The 19,462-nt window shown below is 38.2% G+C and overlaps 1 protein-coding gene across 1 annotated transcript in view; it reads left to right on the plus strand.

Annotated features, from left to right (window-relative positions):
• The first annotated feature begins 15,453 nt into the window (after window positions 1–15,453).
• Window positions 15,454–19,462, plus strand: part of ALDH1A1 (aldehyde dehydrogenase 1 family member A1) — a 55,848-nt gene continuing 51,839 nt past the window's right edge. Inside the window, exon 1 of the mRNA XM_027616564.1 lies at window positions 15,454–15,570. Coding sequence (XP_027472365.1) covers window positions 15,505–15,570 — 66 coding nt within the window. The 5' untranslated portion in view covers window positions 15,454–15,504. The remainder of the gene's footprint in view (window positions 15,571–19,462) is intronic.

Genomic DNA, 19,462 nt, shown 5'->3' on the forward strand with positions numbered 1-19,462 from the left:
TCCTACCTCATGTGCAATATAGACAGAATTGACCCAACATAAATGATCAAAAACCAAATGGTGAGAGGTTGAGTTTTGCCAATAGATTCTCTGGATATTCTGTTGGCTTTTATGACTCCTGAATTATGACGATAGTCTACAACAGGGGTATCCATTCACAGATTATTTGTCAGAGTAAGAGTAAATAAACTGTTGTAACTGATTTCCAAAAAGCCAGCGATCTAAGGATAAAAGCTATCCATGTCTCTCTCCCATAAATGCCCCTATGAGTTCACCCTAGATTTGCAGAGAAGCCCTATTACTTGAGGTCATTCATAGACCAGATTCTACCTCCCAGGGTTTTAGAGGGAGGCTTTGAAATCTGGGTCCGGGACAAATCGTGATACTATCACCTGAAGGAGGCCATTTCCTATGTTCACACACCATTTGTTTTTAAAACGTTTAAACTCAACATTCTCAATTGCTGTTCCGTGCTTTAAAGCTATATTAGCCTGACTTCCGAGAGAAATAAATTCCCGATTCTCAGGACATCGTACAAACACTTTCCATAACTAATCAGCACGACTTGCAAAAGATTTTGGATTAATATCTACCCTTGTTTTATTCTTTGAGGGAGGGAGAAATGTGAGAGAAATCAATCCTTGACCCTTCAGAGAATGATGAGAAACAACAAGAAAAATATACAAAAGTTACCCTTTTAGAATATTCTTGAAGTGTTTATCCAAGACATGCTAATTATTATTTATGTTGTCACAATATCTAAGAATTGAGGCTGAAACAATAGGACATGGGAGCAAAATATTTTAAATGGCATGAAACTCATATTTCCCCAGGGCAACCATTCCTGGATCAGTTTGAAAGTAATAAAAACTCTGTTTCTCAGGGTTTTCATATCCATGTTGTTGTACGGTCCAGAGCCCTGTTACAGAATCATCCATTATTTGGAGTCATTCTTGGGTCGTCACCTGTGGTCAAGAATAAGCTTCTGTCTTCTTCCCCCTTTCTATTTTTTAAATAATTTATTGAAGTGACATTTTCACAACATAAAATTAACCATTTGAAAGTAAACAGTTCAGTGGCATTTAATCCATTCACAATATGGTTCAGCCACAACCCCTATCGAGTCCCAAAATATTTCTATCACTCCAAAGTAACATTCCTTACCCATCAATCAGTTAGTTTCTCCCCGGGACCTGGCCACCACCAATTGGTATTATCTCTCATCAGCTTCCTCTTTTGTGATCCATTCTTTTTAGTGAGGGCTCTTCCCAGCCTTTTGCTGTCCATAAAATCATCTGAGAGCACCACGTTGCTGCCACTGACAGGTGAAGAAAGCTGATCCTAGAGCCAAAGGCACAATCTCTCTCTGGGTGGTCACTAAGCAGTCAATTCCAAATCTCTGGTGCCTAAACACTATCCTAGCTCCCTGGTTATCCTATCTCCTGGGCATTGTTCTGGGCCCCACATCTTTGCTGCCTGGGCTGATATAGTGGCATCTTCAAGAATGCCAGTGATAATGTATTTTCTGGGTTCCTGAATGCCCCTAAGCCAATGTCTGAAGAATATATTTGTCTCTTCCCTTTTACCTTTCTCTTTATCATGTGGGTAACAGAGATAAATTGAGGACCCCTGGGATTTCTTCATGTATGTGGAAGGTTGCCTTTGTATTAATCAATGACTTTCATTAATTAATTTCAGCCTATTCTGTACTTATCATGATGATGTGAGACCATGTTTGAGAAAGGGGGTGCTGAGTCAGGAGCAGATCTCAGGAGCAAATAGCAAGTTGTGATCAGATTCGACCCTCATCTCTGACAACAAAAGCATTATACAGACCCAGGTTTATTTGTCTGATGCTACTTTCACTTAGAGAATTATTCCCAGGAAGATCTTAGCTCCTCCTTTAAAAAAAAATACTCCTCATGAATTAATATGAGCAGTTCTCCAGACAAATCCAAAAATATCTGAATACTAGTGGACTTTGAGTTTAGACTCAATCTAGAACTCTAAATACAAATTTAACTTAGTGTTGCAGCAATAACAAACTGGTATGACTTTGTAACTTTAGCATAAACTGACCAGGAGTTTCTGTAAAAGGAAAAAAAAGCTGAAATTTGTGGAATAGCCCCAAATTAAGGGAGATGTTTCTATACAGATACACTCTTATGCATATACAATAATTAAGCAAAAAAAAAACTATAAGAGAATAAGAACATTTTCTGTTATTGATTGCCATTTATAAAGAAAAATCTTCCCCAAAATATGTACAAACTAAAAATAAATAAGACAAAAGCCTAGTAGTTTAATGAGACAACCAGTTTTACTTTTCTTTTAGTGAAAAAAAATTTGGAAATTTTAGAAAAACAATTTCCATGTCACTCATTATAATAGACTGTATCATGTGGAAGTTCTCCTTAAAAAACACAACTAAAAATGCAAGATAAAAAATATAATAAATAGCTATCAAAAGCATAGTTGGCCCAAAAAGAAAGCAAGAGAAATCTCCAGAAGCCAAAAGAACAGAGGAAACTAAAAATCGAGAGGTAAACAAACTGTTCTTGCCCTTGAGAATTTGTTGCCTTGATAGCCAAAGTGTTCGATAGCCAAATAAGGAGAGCAGTTAAGGTTGTGTGAAGAGGAGCTCAAGACAGAGACTCCATTTCCTGGAATGACTTACACTCACTACGGAAGGTAATAGAGAAATAGTCCCTCTGAATCATTGGACAGGGAGGCAAAAGCCGGGCCAGAGCTCCTTAGCTTAGGCTGTGGTATAAAAAAAAAAAAAAAGAAAAAAATTCATTCTTCTTTGCGATTTCATAAACACAGGCTTCTACTCTTTGTCTGTGTTCTATCACTTAGACATGAAGCTGCAGGCTCTCCAAATGCAAATGAAAGAAATACCAGAAAGATAATAAAATGTCTCTTCTTCCCCTTACAGTACAGAGGAGCAGATATAATATCATGCCTTCAATTTAGTTCTGATAAAGTGGTGAATTAAGAACACTCACAAAAACATCTCAGTATGAATCTCCTTTCCAGTATGGAGATTTGTATAAAAATGAATAATCCTGCTCTATTTTGTAATACATTCTTGGAAGTGTTATTTATACAAATAAGCTTTTAATGACATTGAGACTTTGGAGATTGTTGCTGTGTTTCGTGAAATGTAACCTCAATGAACTTTATGTGTTTTGCCCAAGTAATACTACTTGAATTGACAAATTATTCTGAGGTTTCACTATTAGTCCAAAAGTACTTTAGACTTTTGGTTTTTTACCATTTCTATGTGAAGATATAACACGTCTGTGATTCTGTTGAATTCTTTGGTTAAATGATGATTTAAGATTATTCATCTTATTTAAAGAAACACAATACAACACCAAAAAGAACACGATGATTTTAAAAGGAATCAAATAACACTCTAGAAAGAACAAGAACATAGTCACTGAAATTAAATCTTCATGGATACTCTGAAACAACAGATTAAAAATAGCTGAATAGAGATTAAGTATGCTAGAGTATAGATTCGAGGAAATAATTTAGTATGCAGCACGGGGAAATTAAGATGTGGGAAATGGGAAACAGATAGTCAAGAATACAGAGGTAAAGTCAGAAGATCCAATGTCTGCTTAATAGAAATAAAGGCTGAGACAACTCCAAAACTAAGGAAGGTTATAAAACTCAGATTTAGGTATCAAAATAAATCCCAGAAAGGACAAAAATAAAATATACATTTAGACATATCATAGTAAAAATGAAAATACCATGAAAAAAGCAGAGAGGAGAGTACATATAAATGACTGACAGAAAAAAAAAAGCTGCCGATGTAGAATGATCTTTTTTTTTTTTTTTTTTGACAGAGAGAGAGACACAGCGAGAGAGGGAACACAAGCAGGGGGAGTGAGAGAGGGAGAAGCAGGCTTCCCGCAGAGCAGGGAGCCCGATGAGGGGCTCCATCCCAGGACCCTGGGATCATGACCTGAGCCGAAGGCAGACACTTAACAATTGAGCCACCCAGGCACCCCTAGAATGATCATTTAACCTAAATTTTTGGTCAAGAACATTTCATTGAAAAAAACTGAGAAAGTTTTCTCAATAACTGATTCTGATCATGGCAGAACAAATAATTTGTGCTGGGCCTTCCGTTGAAGAACAACGAGAATATTTGGACAAAATATTTATTTAAACAAATCCCTTACAGACAAAAATTGCTAACCAGATAGTGAAATGCTCTCAGGCCAGATTCTAGGGCAAGATGGAAGTCCTGGGAAGGAAGCCCATTGTTCGGGCAACCTTTACGTTGGGGGCATTTCCTCATTGCAGATACCTGAATATCTGAGAGGAGGTGTTGCCCATTTGACAATCTGGTGGTACGTGGCCCAGAGCATGTGGAGAACGGAAGAGTAGCCTTGTTGAAACCCGTCTACTTTGATCCTAGAATACGAGGGCCCAGAGGTGTTTGGGGAAACCTGGAGAAACTAGGAATCTAGCAGTAGCAAATACACATAACGTCATTGTAGGTCTCTGATCATTTCTACAAGCACATTTTTCAATCTAATGCCCAGTGCCAAATAGCTAGAAGAGGGGAAGACAACATAAGCAAAAGCCACAAAGAGCAAAGGACAAAATGTATTTCTCAGTGCAGAGACTTGGGATTTGGGGATTATCAGACATAGACTTTAAAAGATCTATATTTAAAAGACAAAAATGAAAGTTTCATAAGACCTGGAAGCTAACAAGAGGATAATAAAGGAATAAATCTTGAACTAAAAATGGCCATTATCAAAAGCTGACTGGGTGAATTATTTAATAAGAATTGGACACAGATAAAGGAAGCGTTAGTAAATTCATTAGGATAGAAGAAATTTTCCTTAATGAAGCCCAGGCAGACAAAACAATGAAAACTGGAGAAGACAGGGTACTACATGATACAGTGACGTGATCTATAAACATGGGTGGAGCCCCAGGAGAAGGGAGAAGATTCAGGGCAATCTGCATTGAAATCCCAGAAGGCTTTTTGTGGAAATTGACAAACTGATTCTAAAATTTATGTGGAAACAAACAGGATCTAGCCAACACAACTTTGAAAAAGAACAATGTTTGAGGGACAACACTGTCTGATTTTCAGACTCATTATAAAGCAACAGTTAGTACAACAGTGTGGTGCTGGTCTAAAGACAGACAAAGAGATTAATGGACCAGAATAGAGAGTCCAGGAATAAACCTACATATAGGCAGACAGTTGATTCTATACAGAGCTTCAAAGGTAATTCCATAGACAAGGAATAGTCTTTTCAACAAATGGTGTGGGCATAATTGGATAAATTCATATGTAGTTGTTGGTAGTGTTTTCTTTTTAAAAAAAATCTAATTATCAGCAAGCATGTCCCATTTTAATCAAAATATTTTTGTACCCTTTTTTTCTCTTTTCTTGCTCAGTCTTACAAAGGATTCCAACTTCTTATTTTGTTCAAAAAGTCAACCTTTGGCTTTGTTGACTTTCTCTATTTTGCCTCTCTTTTCCCGTTTAATTCATGCCTGTCTTTGTTCTCACTACCTCCTCTTTCTACTTCCTTTAGATACATACGGCTGTGGATTTCTTAGCTACTTAAAGTGAACAATTCATTCCATTTGAAAAATTTTCTTTGACAGAATTTTCAGGAACAAAAATTTCCTTTGAGGTATCTTTTTTCTTTTCTTTTTTTTTTCTGTTTGCTGGGCCTCACAGATTTCAATACATAGTAATGTTATTATTGTACATTTCTAGATATTATTTTCATTCCCAAAGAAGTCATCAAATGGAAATCCAATTTAGCTTTATCTCCTGCATGCAAGGATTTGTTAATATTAGAAAAATCCATAAATGGACCTGACAACATACAGAGTTAAAAAGAAAAAGATATATATATAAAGAGCTAAGGTGATATAAAAGAAAATAATTGTACAGCATTCAACACATTCATAATAAAACAAAAGCCCTGAGTCAAGTAGGAATCAGAAGAACCTTCTTTAAACTAAAAATGAGTTTCTAAACAAACAAAACCCATTATAAAAATCAATCTAAATGAGAAAACACTAGTATGTGCTGGAGAATATGGAGCTACAAGGTCCTTTCCATTGAAGGTAGAAGCATAAATTGATAGGACTACTTTGGCATTGTGTCCCAAAGTTTAACATTCATATTCCTTAAGAACTAGAAAATTTGATTTCAGATATACAATCAAGAGAAATATACAAGAATGTTTATAGGCACACTATTCACAATGGCAATTCCCCAAAAACCCATTATCAAAAGACTGGATGAATAAGTTATGTTCAGAAAGGTATAATACACAATAGTCAAAGAAACCACTGTGACGTGCAATAATGTGGAGACTCCTATCAATGTAGCATTTCAGAAAAAAATAAGTTCATTTTTATAAAGTTAGAAATAAGTTTATATACACACGCACATACATGTCATTCTTGGGATACATAGAGACACAAAGGAAGCCAATCAAGAGAATAATGAACATGAGTTTCCTAAGTCCCTCATTTGGGTGGGAAAGAGGACAAAGCAATCAGATAAAGGACCACAAGCATACATGTAGGTTATTTTCCAAGTATTTTGTTTTACGTCATGGCTTGCTAATGCTTATTGTCATTATATGTAACTATTTAGATACCCCCCGCCAAAAAAAGATGCATCTGAAGTTCTAAAGGAATCATTTCAAGGTCACAGCAAAAAACAATAAGCACACCTGGCTGGACTTCTGAAGATGACTTAAGAAAGGAACTCTTTACGGAAGTGTGAGCAGTCCACAAGGGGTCTGCGGACCCCAGAGCTGACACACATGTGAGAAGCAGTTACCACTCCTGAAAGCCTGAAGATGCAAGAGGGGGAAATGGTGTTATCAGAGCCCAGGAAATCATGGAGCTGTAGAAGCCGAAGCTCCACGGTGAGGGACACTCAGCAGGGCCTGTAGTCATAGGAGGAAGGCTCAGTGTCACTCAGGCATAAAAGAAGCCAAGCAGGAAGGGGAAGTATAAGCATCCTGGCTTTTTTCTCCTCCTGCACTTCATTCTCCCATCGGAGTTCCCTGCTCCCCACCTTTCCTATTGGTTGAACTAAATCAGAAGCCAGAGAGCAGGAGAGCTAGGTCTTGAGGCAAAGAGATGAAATGGATCCAGGATGGAAAACAGAATATCCACTAATATGAACATGCACACGAAAATTTAAATAAACATCTACTGACAATTGCATGGATATTGGGAGGGATGTAAATAAATTTAAAGTGTCTCAAGTATTTGGATTAGCCAAGAAAAAGAGTAAAAACACCAATCAATTAATTATACTTTGGTTAAGTGACAAAATAAAAACCTATTATTTCTCAAATAACCATTAAAATAACAGTAAAGAAAATATATAATTCCCAACCTGATAGAGTAAAGAATTAATTTTTAAATGAATTAAAATGAATGCACACTAAATGTAAAGTTAAAATTTAGGGGCACCTGGGTGGCTCAGTAGGTTAAGTGGTTAAGCATCTGCCTTCGGCTCAAGTCATGATCCCAGGCTCCTGAGATGGAGCCCTGCATCAGGTTCCCTGCTCAGTGGGGAGCCTGCTTCTCCCTCTCCCTCTGCCCCTCCCCCTGCTTGTGTTTTCTCTCTCTCTCTCTCTTTCAGATAAATAAAAATATTTTTAAAAAAAGAATTTAAAAAATAAAGTTAAAATTTAGTTTAGTTTAATTTTAAACTTAAATTAATCATTTGAGCACTGTGAATTGTGTAAGACTGTTGAATCACAGACCTGTACCTTGGAAACTAATAATACATTATATGTTTTAAAAAAAAAAAAAGAAGAAGACGAAGAAGATAGTAGGAAGGGAAAAATGAAGGGGGGGAATCGGAGGAGGAGACGAACCATGACAGACTACGGACTCTGAGAAACAAACTGAGGGTTCTAGAGGGGTGCGGGGTATGGGGATGGGTTAGCCTGGTGATGGGTATTAAAGAGGGCACAGACTGCATGGAGCACTGGGTGTTATACACAAACAATGAATCATGGAACACTACATCAAAAACCAATGATGAAATGTATGGTGATTAACATAACATAGTAAAAAAATCAATTTTAAAAAAAGGTCAGAAAGGAGAGATGAACAGAGTAGATGAGACCAAAGTATTTAGTGAGATGGTTGAATTTTTGTTTTTGTTTTTAGTAAGATGGTAGAATTTTTAAACATAAATTCATCGGTACATTATGTTCCATGTCAATAAAGAAAATGATCCAATTAAAAGAGAATGTTTGTAAGACAGCATAAGTACATAAAACCCAACTATGGGCTATTTAAAGAACAATATGCAACAGGGCAACTGGGTGGCTCAGTTGGTTAAGCATCTGCTTTCGGCTCAGGTCATGATCCCAGGGTCCCGGGATCGAGCCTGTGTAGGGCTCCCTGCTCAGTGGGGGGTTTGCTTCTTCCTCTGCCCCCACCACTCATGCTTGCTCTCTCTCACTCAATAAATAAATAAAATCTTTAAAAAAATAAAAAATAAATTAAAGAGCCATATGCAACACAGATGCAGATTATAAGTAAGAAGATGAGGGAAGATGTATTATGCAAACCCCAACCAAAGGAAAAGCTATTGTAGGGATAATTTATCCAAGGAAACTCCAAGGCAAAAAGCAAAGAGAGGAACAGAGAGAGCTTATAATGATAAAAAAAAAAAATGTTCAATTCCCTAGGAAGACAGAACGATGCTAACTAAGTTTATAAGGACATAAAAATACAGCCATACTAACATAAGTTGCCATGATTTGGGAGTTGTTTATTGCCAGCCAATAGAGAAACTAAAAAATGCACTTCAAAATAAATCATGTGTCAGGGAAGAAATCACAATGGAAATTTGGAAGTATCTTTAATTGAGCAAAAATGAAAACTTCTAGATGTTGCTAAAGACATGCAGAGAGGGAAATTTAGAGCTTTAAAGGGAAGAAGGCTGAAAACCAAATGATCTAAGTATCATTGAGAAAAGAGAATGGAAGAAACAGTGAGGTTAGGAGCAGAAATTAATCAAACAAATAAACAAACATACAGTAAAGATCAACAGAGCCAGAAATTCTTTGCAATACTAAAAACATTGACAGTCTCTTGATAAGACAACAATGGGAGCCTTTAACAGACTCTTGAAGAAGAAGAAAATTTTCACAGAAGAAAGGGTTGAGGTGAAAGAATGAATAATGAATGGCCAAAGAAATTTTTATCTTTTAATGTTTTTTAAAGATTTATTTATTTTAGAGAGAGAGAGAGCACGGGGGTGGGGGGGCAGAGGGAGAGGGAGAGAAAGTCTCAAGCAGACTCCGTGCTGAGTGTGGAGCCCCATGTGGGGCTCGATCTCACCACCCTGAGATCATGACCTGAGCCGAAATCAAGAGTCGGACGCTTAACCGACTGTGCCACGCAGGCGCCCCTGAAGCATTGGCCAAGAAATTTTCAAATAAATGGGTAAAGTAAAATAGGAATTGATTGAATAGGGTAATAATTATATAATTATGATTCCTTTGGGATGGTGGAACAAAAATTTATAACAGACATATAACATGTAGAACAGGAATAGAGAATCAAGAGATAAAAGGTTCAGAGTCTTTAAATTTTGTGTGAGCTCATGATTAAATTTACACAGGGTTATGAGTGTGTTAAGAATTTTAGGTTAACCAATAAAAATATAACGTATTTCTTCCAAACAAGGAAAAAGGCAATTTTGTTGTTGTTGTTATTGTTATACACTGTATGAGTCCACGTGAAACAAATATGCAGGCCCTTGAGTTTGGAAACCCAGTTAAATGATGATGTGGCATGTAACTCAGGTACCCAACAGGTAGCTGACATGTACAGCCAGGGCCTGGAAAATGAGTTTCGATTGTGGTTATAGACCTGGGTACGTACGTGCAGCTTTAAAATGTGGGAACAGATCCAAGCAAGCAAATGCAGACGAAGTTTTGCTATTGCCCCAATAAAATGATTATTTAAAAAATTAACAGTTTTCACAAACATTGTTATCTATTGCATTTTACTTCTGCGATTGAATACATATCCACTTATACTGCAGCTGAAAGTGGAAGATTTTCAAGAGGTGGAGCACATAAGAAGTCTCTATTCCATGGTACAGATGGGACGTTTTGCTTTATTTGAACACGAACATTTTGATATTAACAATAAACCAGAATAGTGTGCAGAGTCGTGATCAAGCTGGTACTTTTTTGGTACTTGTGTTTTCATTGATTTGTGTATTTGGTTGCCAATGTTGCTGTAACAAATTGTGACAAACTAGGTGGTTTAAAGCAGCAAATTATTTATTCTCTCCAATTGTAAAGTTCAGAGGTCTGAAATCATTTTCACTGGTGGATATCAAAGATCCTGTTCCTCTCAGAGGCTCTAAGGGGAAGAGCCTCCTTGATTTTCCAGCTTCTAGAGACGTGTTGCTTGTGTTCCTTGGCTTCTTACCCCTTCCTCCTTCATCAAAGCTGGTGGCTTCAGTGATCACATTTCCTTCTGCTTGTGTGGTCAAGTCCCCTTTGCTCTCTGCTTCGAGGGACACTTGTGATGGTATTTAGTGCCCACCCTGATAATCCAGGATAATTTCTCATCTCAAGATCCTCAATCACGTCTGCAAACTTTCCTTTGTCATGTAAGTCAAATTCACAGATTCCAAGGATACCTTTGGGAGCCATTATTCAGCCTGGGAAAATTATATAAACCATAACCAAGGGAATCACATGATTCTGCATTATTTCAGGATGCCAGGAATGACACTGGAATTGAAATTCAGTTATTTAGCTTTCCAAATGCTGAGGCCAAGGTCAAAGGTAGACTGCAGATTTTGTCCAAACCCTGAGGGTAAAGTTTAATTTCTTAGCGCCCCTACACAGCACATGGCTTTTATAACCTACTTTTTAAAAATTAGATTACAATGTATTTCAAAAGTTTACTAGGTCCTTCCTTAATTATTTGTTTATTTATTATATGTGTATTTTGCTAAACCACAGACTACCTAACCATTTGGTATTTTTCTATTTTATAAATAATATATTAAAAATACTTGTTCATAACTTACATATATTTTTTGGTTGTTTCCTTAAAAGGAATTTCTAGAAGTAGAATAACTAGATCAAGGGTTTGAACATTTTTAATATTTTGATATAATGCGTAAGTGCTATTGAGCACCAACAAAACTATAGGAGAAGGGCCATTTCTCTGGACTTTAACAGGTGCTGTGGCCGGCATGAAAAAAATGTCCTTGTTCTCATAGAAATGCCAACCTATTGCTGTATATTTCACAATTCTTAATTTTGTTTATTGGGGATATATTTGGGTGGGAGGACTCTCTGAGAAACTTTCTTTACCTACAACCACAATTTAACTAACCTGTCAGATTCACTTGATCCTCTGGATTTCCTTTAAAATTATTCTGACTATATGATTTGCTTGCATCAAGTTCAAAAATCAGGGAAAAAAAAGAATGTGTGGTATTAGAAGTCAGGATATTGGTGATATCCTAATTTAGGGTGAGGAAAAAGGGGCTAAGGGTGGGGAGGAGGTACAAAATGGTCTTTGGGGTGCTGATATTGTTCTATTCCCTGACCCGAGGGGTAGTGATTTTGCTTTTTTCCTTTTATGGTTATTTATTGAGATGTACACTTCCATTTTTTGCAGTTTTTTTCAATATGGCTTATTTGACTTGAAAATTTTTTTCAAAAATGTTTAAAAAGTAAAAAGCAAAAACACAGCACTGACCACTCATGTGTTCACTTGGTTTAGGACACAGCCTCCTCTGCTTACCGATCACCAAATCTCTGCTCCAAAACCTGATCATTCACCTGAACCTAGTATTTCAACTACATGATTGGATTAAATGTTATTTAAATTGTACATTTATCAGGAGGAAAAGGAGGGTTGTATCTATGAAAACTATGCATAAAATTGAGTGCTAGGCAAACACCCAACCCTGTCCAGTGCTTAAACTCATTACTGTATGATCTGTGCATAAGACAACTGTAAAACAATATGGGAAATGTCATAAGTCTCAAAGTCGTCTACATTCAGATTGCCTCAAAAATGCCATTAGTGTCCTGAATTTCTCCCTCCACTTTGAGGAAACACGCACACTGTGAATGCTGTGTAAGGTTATTTCAAACTCTGGCAGCTGACCCAGCGCTAAAAAATGTCTTCAGCCCGTAAAGTTTAGCAAAGACCTGTTTCAATTAAAACCATGATCTTAGGGAGGCCTTAGTCTACTGTTTGTTTTAGTGACTTTACTAACGGGTATCAGAGAAGAGGGGCATCTGCCGTGCCGTTAGTAACACAAAACAAAAAGAAAACAATGATAGGATGTGTGAAGAGCAGGAGAAATCAGGAGTGAGGAGATAATGCTAATTGGAGAAGAATGGCAGACGAACAGAATTCAGCCCACAAACACATAGGATCAGGTGCTCAAATGCTGCCTTCCACCTCCATTGTTCACACCAGCTTGCCAACCAAGGACAGGTCCCCCGTCACCCCAGGCAAGACCCGCTTTTTCCAAATTATTAAAGCCCAAATAGGCCTACGGACAATGCAGTGTCTGCAGAAATTGCGGTGATCAAAAGCAAAGGGAAATATCCAACTCTGGTTTAACCAACCGGCAGACTCACCCAGCCATGCTTAAGGCAACACTGAAGAGATGGGGGGAAGAGATGTCACTGAGCAAAAGAAATTTAGCTCCAACAAACTGATCCTGGATTTTGAGATCAGGAAATGTAAAAAGAAGCTATTTTTACTTCACCGTATAATTTCACTTGTTTAACAAATTGGAGTGGTTTCTATTTCAGTTACTCATGTGGGTGGGAGAAGGTTAGGCTCCATTATCTTTTCAGCGACTGAGCCTTGCATGGAGCTCTGGAAAGAGATTCCTTATAAAATGAGACAGTAGTTTCAGCAATGGTGGAAGTCATGGTTTGTGTGTTCCTTGGTATCATGAAAGCTTTCCAGAAAGGGCTGGAAGAAGTTAGATTCAAGAGAGAATCAACTATGCTTCTCTTTCTCTCCCAACCCTCTGCCCCATTTGTGTGTGTGCATGTGTAATTCAGCTTGTCCGTGAGGAGGACAGGAAGATCGAACATCTTTTGTCTATTACCCCCAAATTCAAGTCCCATATATGTAAAAATACAATAAAAATACCCAACCCTGGGCTCAGTCTTGATGTGGATCTCTTTTGCCCCGTGCTTAAAAAAAAAAAAAAAAAGAAAAGAAAAGAGCTCTAAGGCCCCATGGTTTCTGGGCAGGAAAAAAACAAAAACGAAAACGAAAATAAAAAAACCCTGCCCTTCAGGGAAGATTAAGGTTGGAGAATTCCTGATCGTCTAATCACCGTGCTTTACCCTTAACAAGCTAGTTGGTAAATATTTGTTGAAATTAAATGGGCAGGATGGTAACCCGTTTCCCAAGCCGTTCCTTTTACCTGCCTTCAGTAAGGTGTCTGATGTAAAGGGAAACATTCTTAGGTAAATCATTATTGAGTGCAGCAGAGTCAAGGATGAGAATGCAAGTAGTGAGGCAACACACCAAGGGTGTCATGAGGCTTTGCGCTTTCACTGTCTGGACATCAAGCGAACCGGGAGTTGGATCCACGGACAACTGCGAAGCTGGAAGAGGCAAACGGCCGCAAAGCCCAGCTGTCCGGGCGAGGCCGGAGCATCGCTCTGCAAGTCAGTAACAGCTGTTGTGTAATTGTGCATTTAACTCAAAACACATTTTTAGGAGACAAAACAATTAGATTCTCCAAAAAGAAAGGAATTGAGAGCAAGAGAAAGAAAGAGGGATGGAGAAAGAGAGCAGAATGGTGAAAGAACACAGAAGTTTCGATCTGGCCTTCGAGCAGGTGCAGGGGAGGCACGGTCCTTGGAGATGGTTGTCTTGGAAATTGGGGGCTGGCCCATGAGCCAGATCTGGCCTGCCTCCTGTTTCCGAAAATAAAATTTTATTGGAAAGCACCTGTACCCATTAACGTGTCCACTGTCTATAGTTTCTTCCACGTAGAGTTGAGTAAGTGACCACAGAAACCATCTGGCCTAAAAAGCCAAAAATGTTTTCTGTTTCTTTAACAGAAAAAGTTTGCCAACCCTACTTTTAGATGAATGAGAGGGCTAATAACCGTTAAGTGTCCGTGACGGTGACTATTCACCTGGGGAACCCACCCGGGAAATGAATTCTGGTTTTGCCCTTGTTAGATCTGTGATCTCAAGCAAGCCACTTGCTGTCTCTGCATCTGTAAAATGGGGAACCAAGTAAGAAGGGAAAGAGAAAGTGAGGCTCCTGTGCCTGATTTGGAGCAACTATTCAGTAGACCTTCATTTCCCTACCTAAATCCCATATTGCGGAGAGCTGGCAATTTTCCCTGAGGGGTGGGGGGGTGGAGAACATTGTGGTTCTTCACTCTCAGTAATCAGATTTAAGAGTATCCACAGTTTTCTATTGTGTTCCTATTGTAACTTTTGCTTGAGCTTCCATACAATAAAGTTTTGTGTTTAACATGGGAGGAGTACAGTTAAACATTCTTTTTTAATATTCCCAGCTTGAAACTTTCATTTTTAAGAAATCGAATTACTCAGGGTCCTGTTTAAATATTCTTTTTGCACTATAGCCTGTATCAGCCATTGATAAATATAGCCAGCTTCCAAAACCGGAGGTTAGTTTCATTTTAGATGGTTTTAACAGACGATATTGCCATCTTGCTGTCGTGGTGGCTCTCTGTGTGACAGTGGACTCTGAGATCCGTAAAAATCCCGTTGACCTTTCTATTCCCCTGTGTAACATAATGATCGTGTAGTGCTTGTGAAATCACAGTAGGTCTGCTTACCCACTGAAAATATACTCGATTGGTCGGATCCTGTAAAGCAGACTTGGGCTCGGGTCTTTCCAGAGGGACTCTCTTCCCACTCTGATTTTCTGGGACCTGGGCTGATTCGCTGACAGAATTGTCCTGAAGACACCTGGCCAGGGACCTCTCCTCACCAGCGTCCACTGAGAACAAGTGCCCTTAGAGACTCTTTTTTTTCAATCCTCAAATTCTCTGAGTCCAAGTCTGTCAGAGGACAGAAAGTTTCACAGTAGCATAAAAAGCCTGAAAAGCCAAAAAATCATAACTGGTCTCAGTGGCCAGACCAGCTGCCCTGCATATCCTTATCGCAGGTTTCGGCTTTGTAAATTAATTCGTCTGCAAATAGTGCCCTGTCTCCAGCTGCAGTTTCAACACTGGAGCGCTGGTTTCTTAAGGATTTAAGTTTAAAGTCAAGGGCTTCCTGCCCTAGGTGTTACAAATAAGTAGTGTCGTTTTCTTTTCGCTCCGAGTTTGTTCATCCAATCATAGTCCGGTATGCAAATAGACCTTAGCCCGTGCAGATAAAAAGGAACAAATAAAGCCAAGTGCTCTATCAGAACCAAATCGCTGAGGCTGTCACCTGTGTTCCAGGAGCCGAACCAGAAATGTCGTCCTCAGGCATGCCAGACTTACCTGTCCCACTCACCAATTTGACATATAAATATACGAAGGTTAGTACAATTTATATTTGCTGCTTTGCCTCAGGTTTATAAAAACTACATGTGTTGAAAGCATAAAAGGTCAATGTGAGTAAACTTGTGCAAAGAGCCCTTGGCAAATACAAAAATAAAAGGTTTGCAAAATGCAGGTTTGGGCTTAGGGTCTTGATCGGATAATGATTTCTAAATCGTATCAGGCAACGTTTCATAAGTTTATTTCTTAAAATATGTCTAAGTGAAAGAAAGTCTCTTCTGTGTGAAAGGTTCTTGCCCCAGGGTTCAGGGGACTTAACTAAGCAGTTCTATTAATTTCAGCATTGCTCAGCATGTATGATAAGAGAGGCAAATGCTTACTAGAAAAACTTACTGGAAAGAGCCAAACAAATAGGAAATGATTTTTTTTTTCTTTAAAGGAGAAACCACATGCTGAAGTAACATGGTTTTTCTATATGTTTAGTGAGTGTCAAAATCAAAGGACCTACCTCTGACAATTTGATGAAAGTTACTGTTTCAAAAACTCCAAATGGACTTGCATTATTTAGCATATTTGGGGCAAAGAAAGCATTCTTATTTCTCTCTTCAGCCAAGTTTGTTGCCATTGGAGCAGATGCATAATTGTTAACTGATAAATATTTAGAGAAACAAGAACAGGAGCCAGATCCAGACTTAAAAAATCCACAAGCTAGGGAGAAGAGGAAATGGATCCTGTTTGAGTCATTCAAAAGTATCTCTGAACTTTGTTTCACATTGTTATATGCCTGCTCTCCTGTCAGAGTCTAGAACTCCCAGAAAAAACAGACAAAACAAGCAAACAAACCAATCTGAACAAAATCACTGAAAATTGGTTTTATGGTACACTGCCAAAAGCAAGGTAAGAAAGGAACCCTTCCAACTCAGGGAGAGCCATTTTGCCTTCCGAATTAGCCAATGAAAAATCAATAGCAATATAATTTCATGATAAAGTAAAAGCCCCGCTAGTATTTATTTACTCCCTTACTTGTAACCATGGATGGTTTTGAAATCCTAAGGTCGGTTACATTTTCATTTTCATAAGCACAATGAGGAAATTGCTCGGCTGACTTGTTCTTTTCCTGAGGAGAGTGTCTGCAGAGATCAGATTGTGCCTTTAACATGGTTGATCAGCAGCTATAAGGTGTAGTAAGGTATTATTTTTATGAGGCTTTATTGAAAAGGAAAACATTTTTTTTTCATTTAATTTTACTCCAAATGAGAACATGGGAAATGTGGCCAGTCCATACCCTACAACAATTTGCCCTTGGCAAACGTGTGCCTGAAAAGACAAGATGCCGGTCTTCCCAACTTTCTTACTCCAAATTGGTCATTCACAAGAAATTTCGATCTAAAGCAGGCACATTTTAGAATGCATTTCATAAACATCAAAATCATTGGCAATGACTGAAAATTATCTCATTACTCTTACTACAGAGCCTTTTTTTTTCTATGAAAATACTTGGGAAGATATTGTGGTAGTCTGAATGTCACATTTTTTAAAATCTGGCTTTGCAGAAGTTTGCAGTCTTCTCTGTACGTGTATCTTGAGGAAGCTCTAAAGTGAAATAGTCTTTCTACTAAATTATGCTTCATTTGGTAGCTATAAATTGAGCATGTAAGAAACAGTAACAGGCAAATGAGATGGTCCTTAAAATCTCGCATGCAAACACAGATCTAGTGATCCTTTAACACAGAGAGATGTTTTTAAGATTGGAATCTGCTGTTCGCTTCAAAGCCATTAGATGAGAACACCCCTCTAAGGAAAATGATGGACCTAAGTGTTCAAAAGAAGGCACGATTCAAAGAGCAGCCATTTGCTTTTGCGTTTAAGAACTTTCTGGGTAGAAACACCCAATGCAAGTGAGTGAATTTTGACTGCTCACACATCTTCTTTATAAATCTGTTCTGCTCAGATAGCATTTTATTGTCTGATTTATTGGTTACAGCATTTTCACACTTGGGAGGACAGCAGTTATGTATGTAATTAAATCTAAATGGGCGAGCTTTTTCAAATGCCTTTGCATTTGCTTTTTACTGTGCCCCACTGAAGAATTGTATTGGATTTGCACTTGCAAGAGGGGTTGGAAAAACGACAGTTATTCACTAAGTTTCCCGGTTGCAAACCAAGTAAGCAAGGATTTTATAGTGTCTGTGGAATTACCTTCTATGGCCAGCCCCTAAACTCTATTATTTTTCTCTTACCATGCTAATGTCCTTTATTATTATCTCTAGAAATATATTGGTCCTTGGGGCAAGGAGGAGGGGAGAGACAAGCAGGGTTGAGTAACAGAAAATTATTACAGCTATGGTAGAACTACATGCTCTCAAATTTGAGACTGCTTTTCACGCAAAGGAAGTCATTGTTGCATATCTTTTATGACTTACTCTCTAGTACAGTCTGATTAGGTTTTTATTGTTGTTGGGGTGGATGAAACAGAGATCAGGGTTAAGAAATCGTTTCTAAAATGATGCAGATGTTTTTAGGGTTTAAAAACTCAATAACATCATTATAAATCCACATAAACTTGGATCCCGTTTCTAACCTTTTTCCCCTTTCCAGGTCTAAATGAATCCCACATCTGCCAGATCATCCATTTTATTGAGCCTTTAAATGAAGAGCTCCTTCAAAACTTATGTGATCATTGGGCAAACTACATTACCTTTCTCTGCCTCGGTTTCCTTATGTGTAAAATGGGAATAATAAAGGTCCCAATTTCCTAAGGTGGATGAAAGCATTAAATGAGCTTAATGCATATAAAGCATTTGAAATAGTGCCTGACACATGGGAAGTGATTGATTAACATTGGCTACCCCAGTCCTATTTCTTTTTCTGAATTCTTTCCAATTTTCCAGAATCCTCTTTTACTCAGCCTTTCCAAGACCTATTTTCTCTCGTGAGTGTTCTTCTCATCTCGTTCTTTTCTCCTAGCTTTCTTGCCATTCTTTCTTGCACAGTCATGCCCCACCTGACAAGGATCTCATTGGTGCAAAGTTCCAAGAATTTATCCAGGATTTCAGGGATCAAAAATGTTCTCTTAAACGATTCGGTAATTTCATTTTCTGTCCTCCCTTCACAACACTATTTTTTTTTAACCTTAATAAATTAAAAAAAAAAAAGACAAATAGAAAATTCAAGAAGACAAGCTTTCTCAGACAGGATTAAAACCCCAAAAAGTTTAACTTAACTCCTAAACTTAACTCATTGAACATTAAGATATTCCTACTAGAAAAGATTTTCATCTGCTAATGACATTTCATAAACTGACAGACACGGGCACATACACACAGGAAATAATCACAGCTAAAATTCATTGTGTTTACTCTATACCAATGACTGCTTAAGTTCTTTGCAATGACTCTATTTACTTCTCAAGATAATCCGATGAGGAGGTTCCTCTTCCTGTTTTGTAGATGAGGAGACTGAGGACTAGAGTGACTAGGTAACTTGCCTTAAATCATACAGCTAGAAAGTGACAAAACTAGACTTCGAATGGGGGCAGTCTGAGCTCTCCCACCAAGTGGCTTGTCTAAGATCAACACTGTTACAGGGGGATGTGGACTTGCTGGAATCTTATTCTGTCCTTCTTTATTCTGACTCTCTTTTGTCCATTCCTGATTCCTGGAGGGGACATGACCATGAGGCTTTCCAGCTGCCGCTCAGCTGTTCCCAGGCCAACAGGAAGAAGTTGGCCGCCAACTTAGAAAAAGAGGGGAACAATAAGGAAGCCTGGAAGCAAACAGACATTCTGGTTTGATTGAAAAGGTGGGGCTTGGGCTGGGAGAGGCGCGATGTAGAGGATTTGGAAAGAGGTGTGCCATTTCTATGGGAACTGTGTTTTTTCAGCTCCTACGGCATAACTTTTGGGTGGAGTAAGAAATTACTTTCCTAGAT

This window comes from Zalophus californianus, chromosome 13, assembly GCF_009762305.2.
Source record: "Zalophus californianus isolate mZalCal1 chromosome 13, mZalCal1.pri.v2, whole genome shotgun sequence".
In the NCBI taxonomy this organism is placed as follows: Eukaryota; Metazoa; Chordata; class Mammalia; order Carnivora; family Otariidae; genus Zalophus; species Zalophus californianus.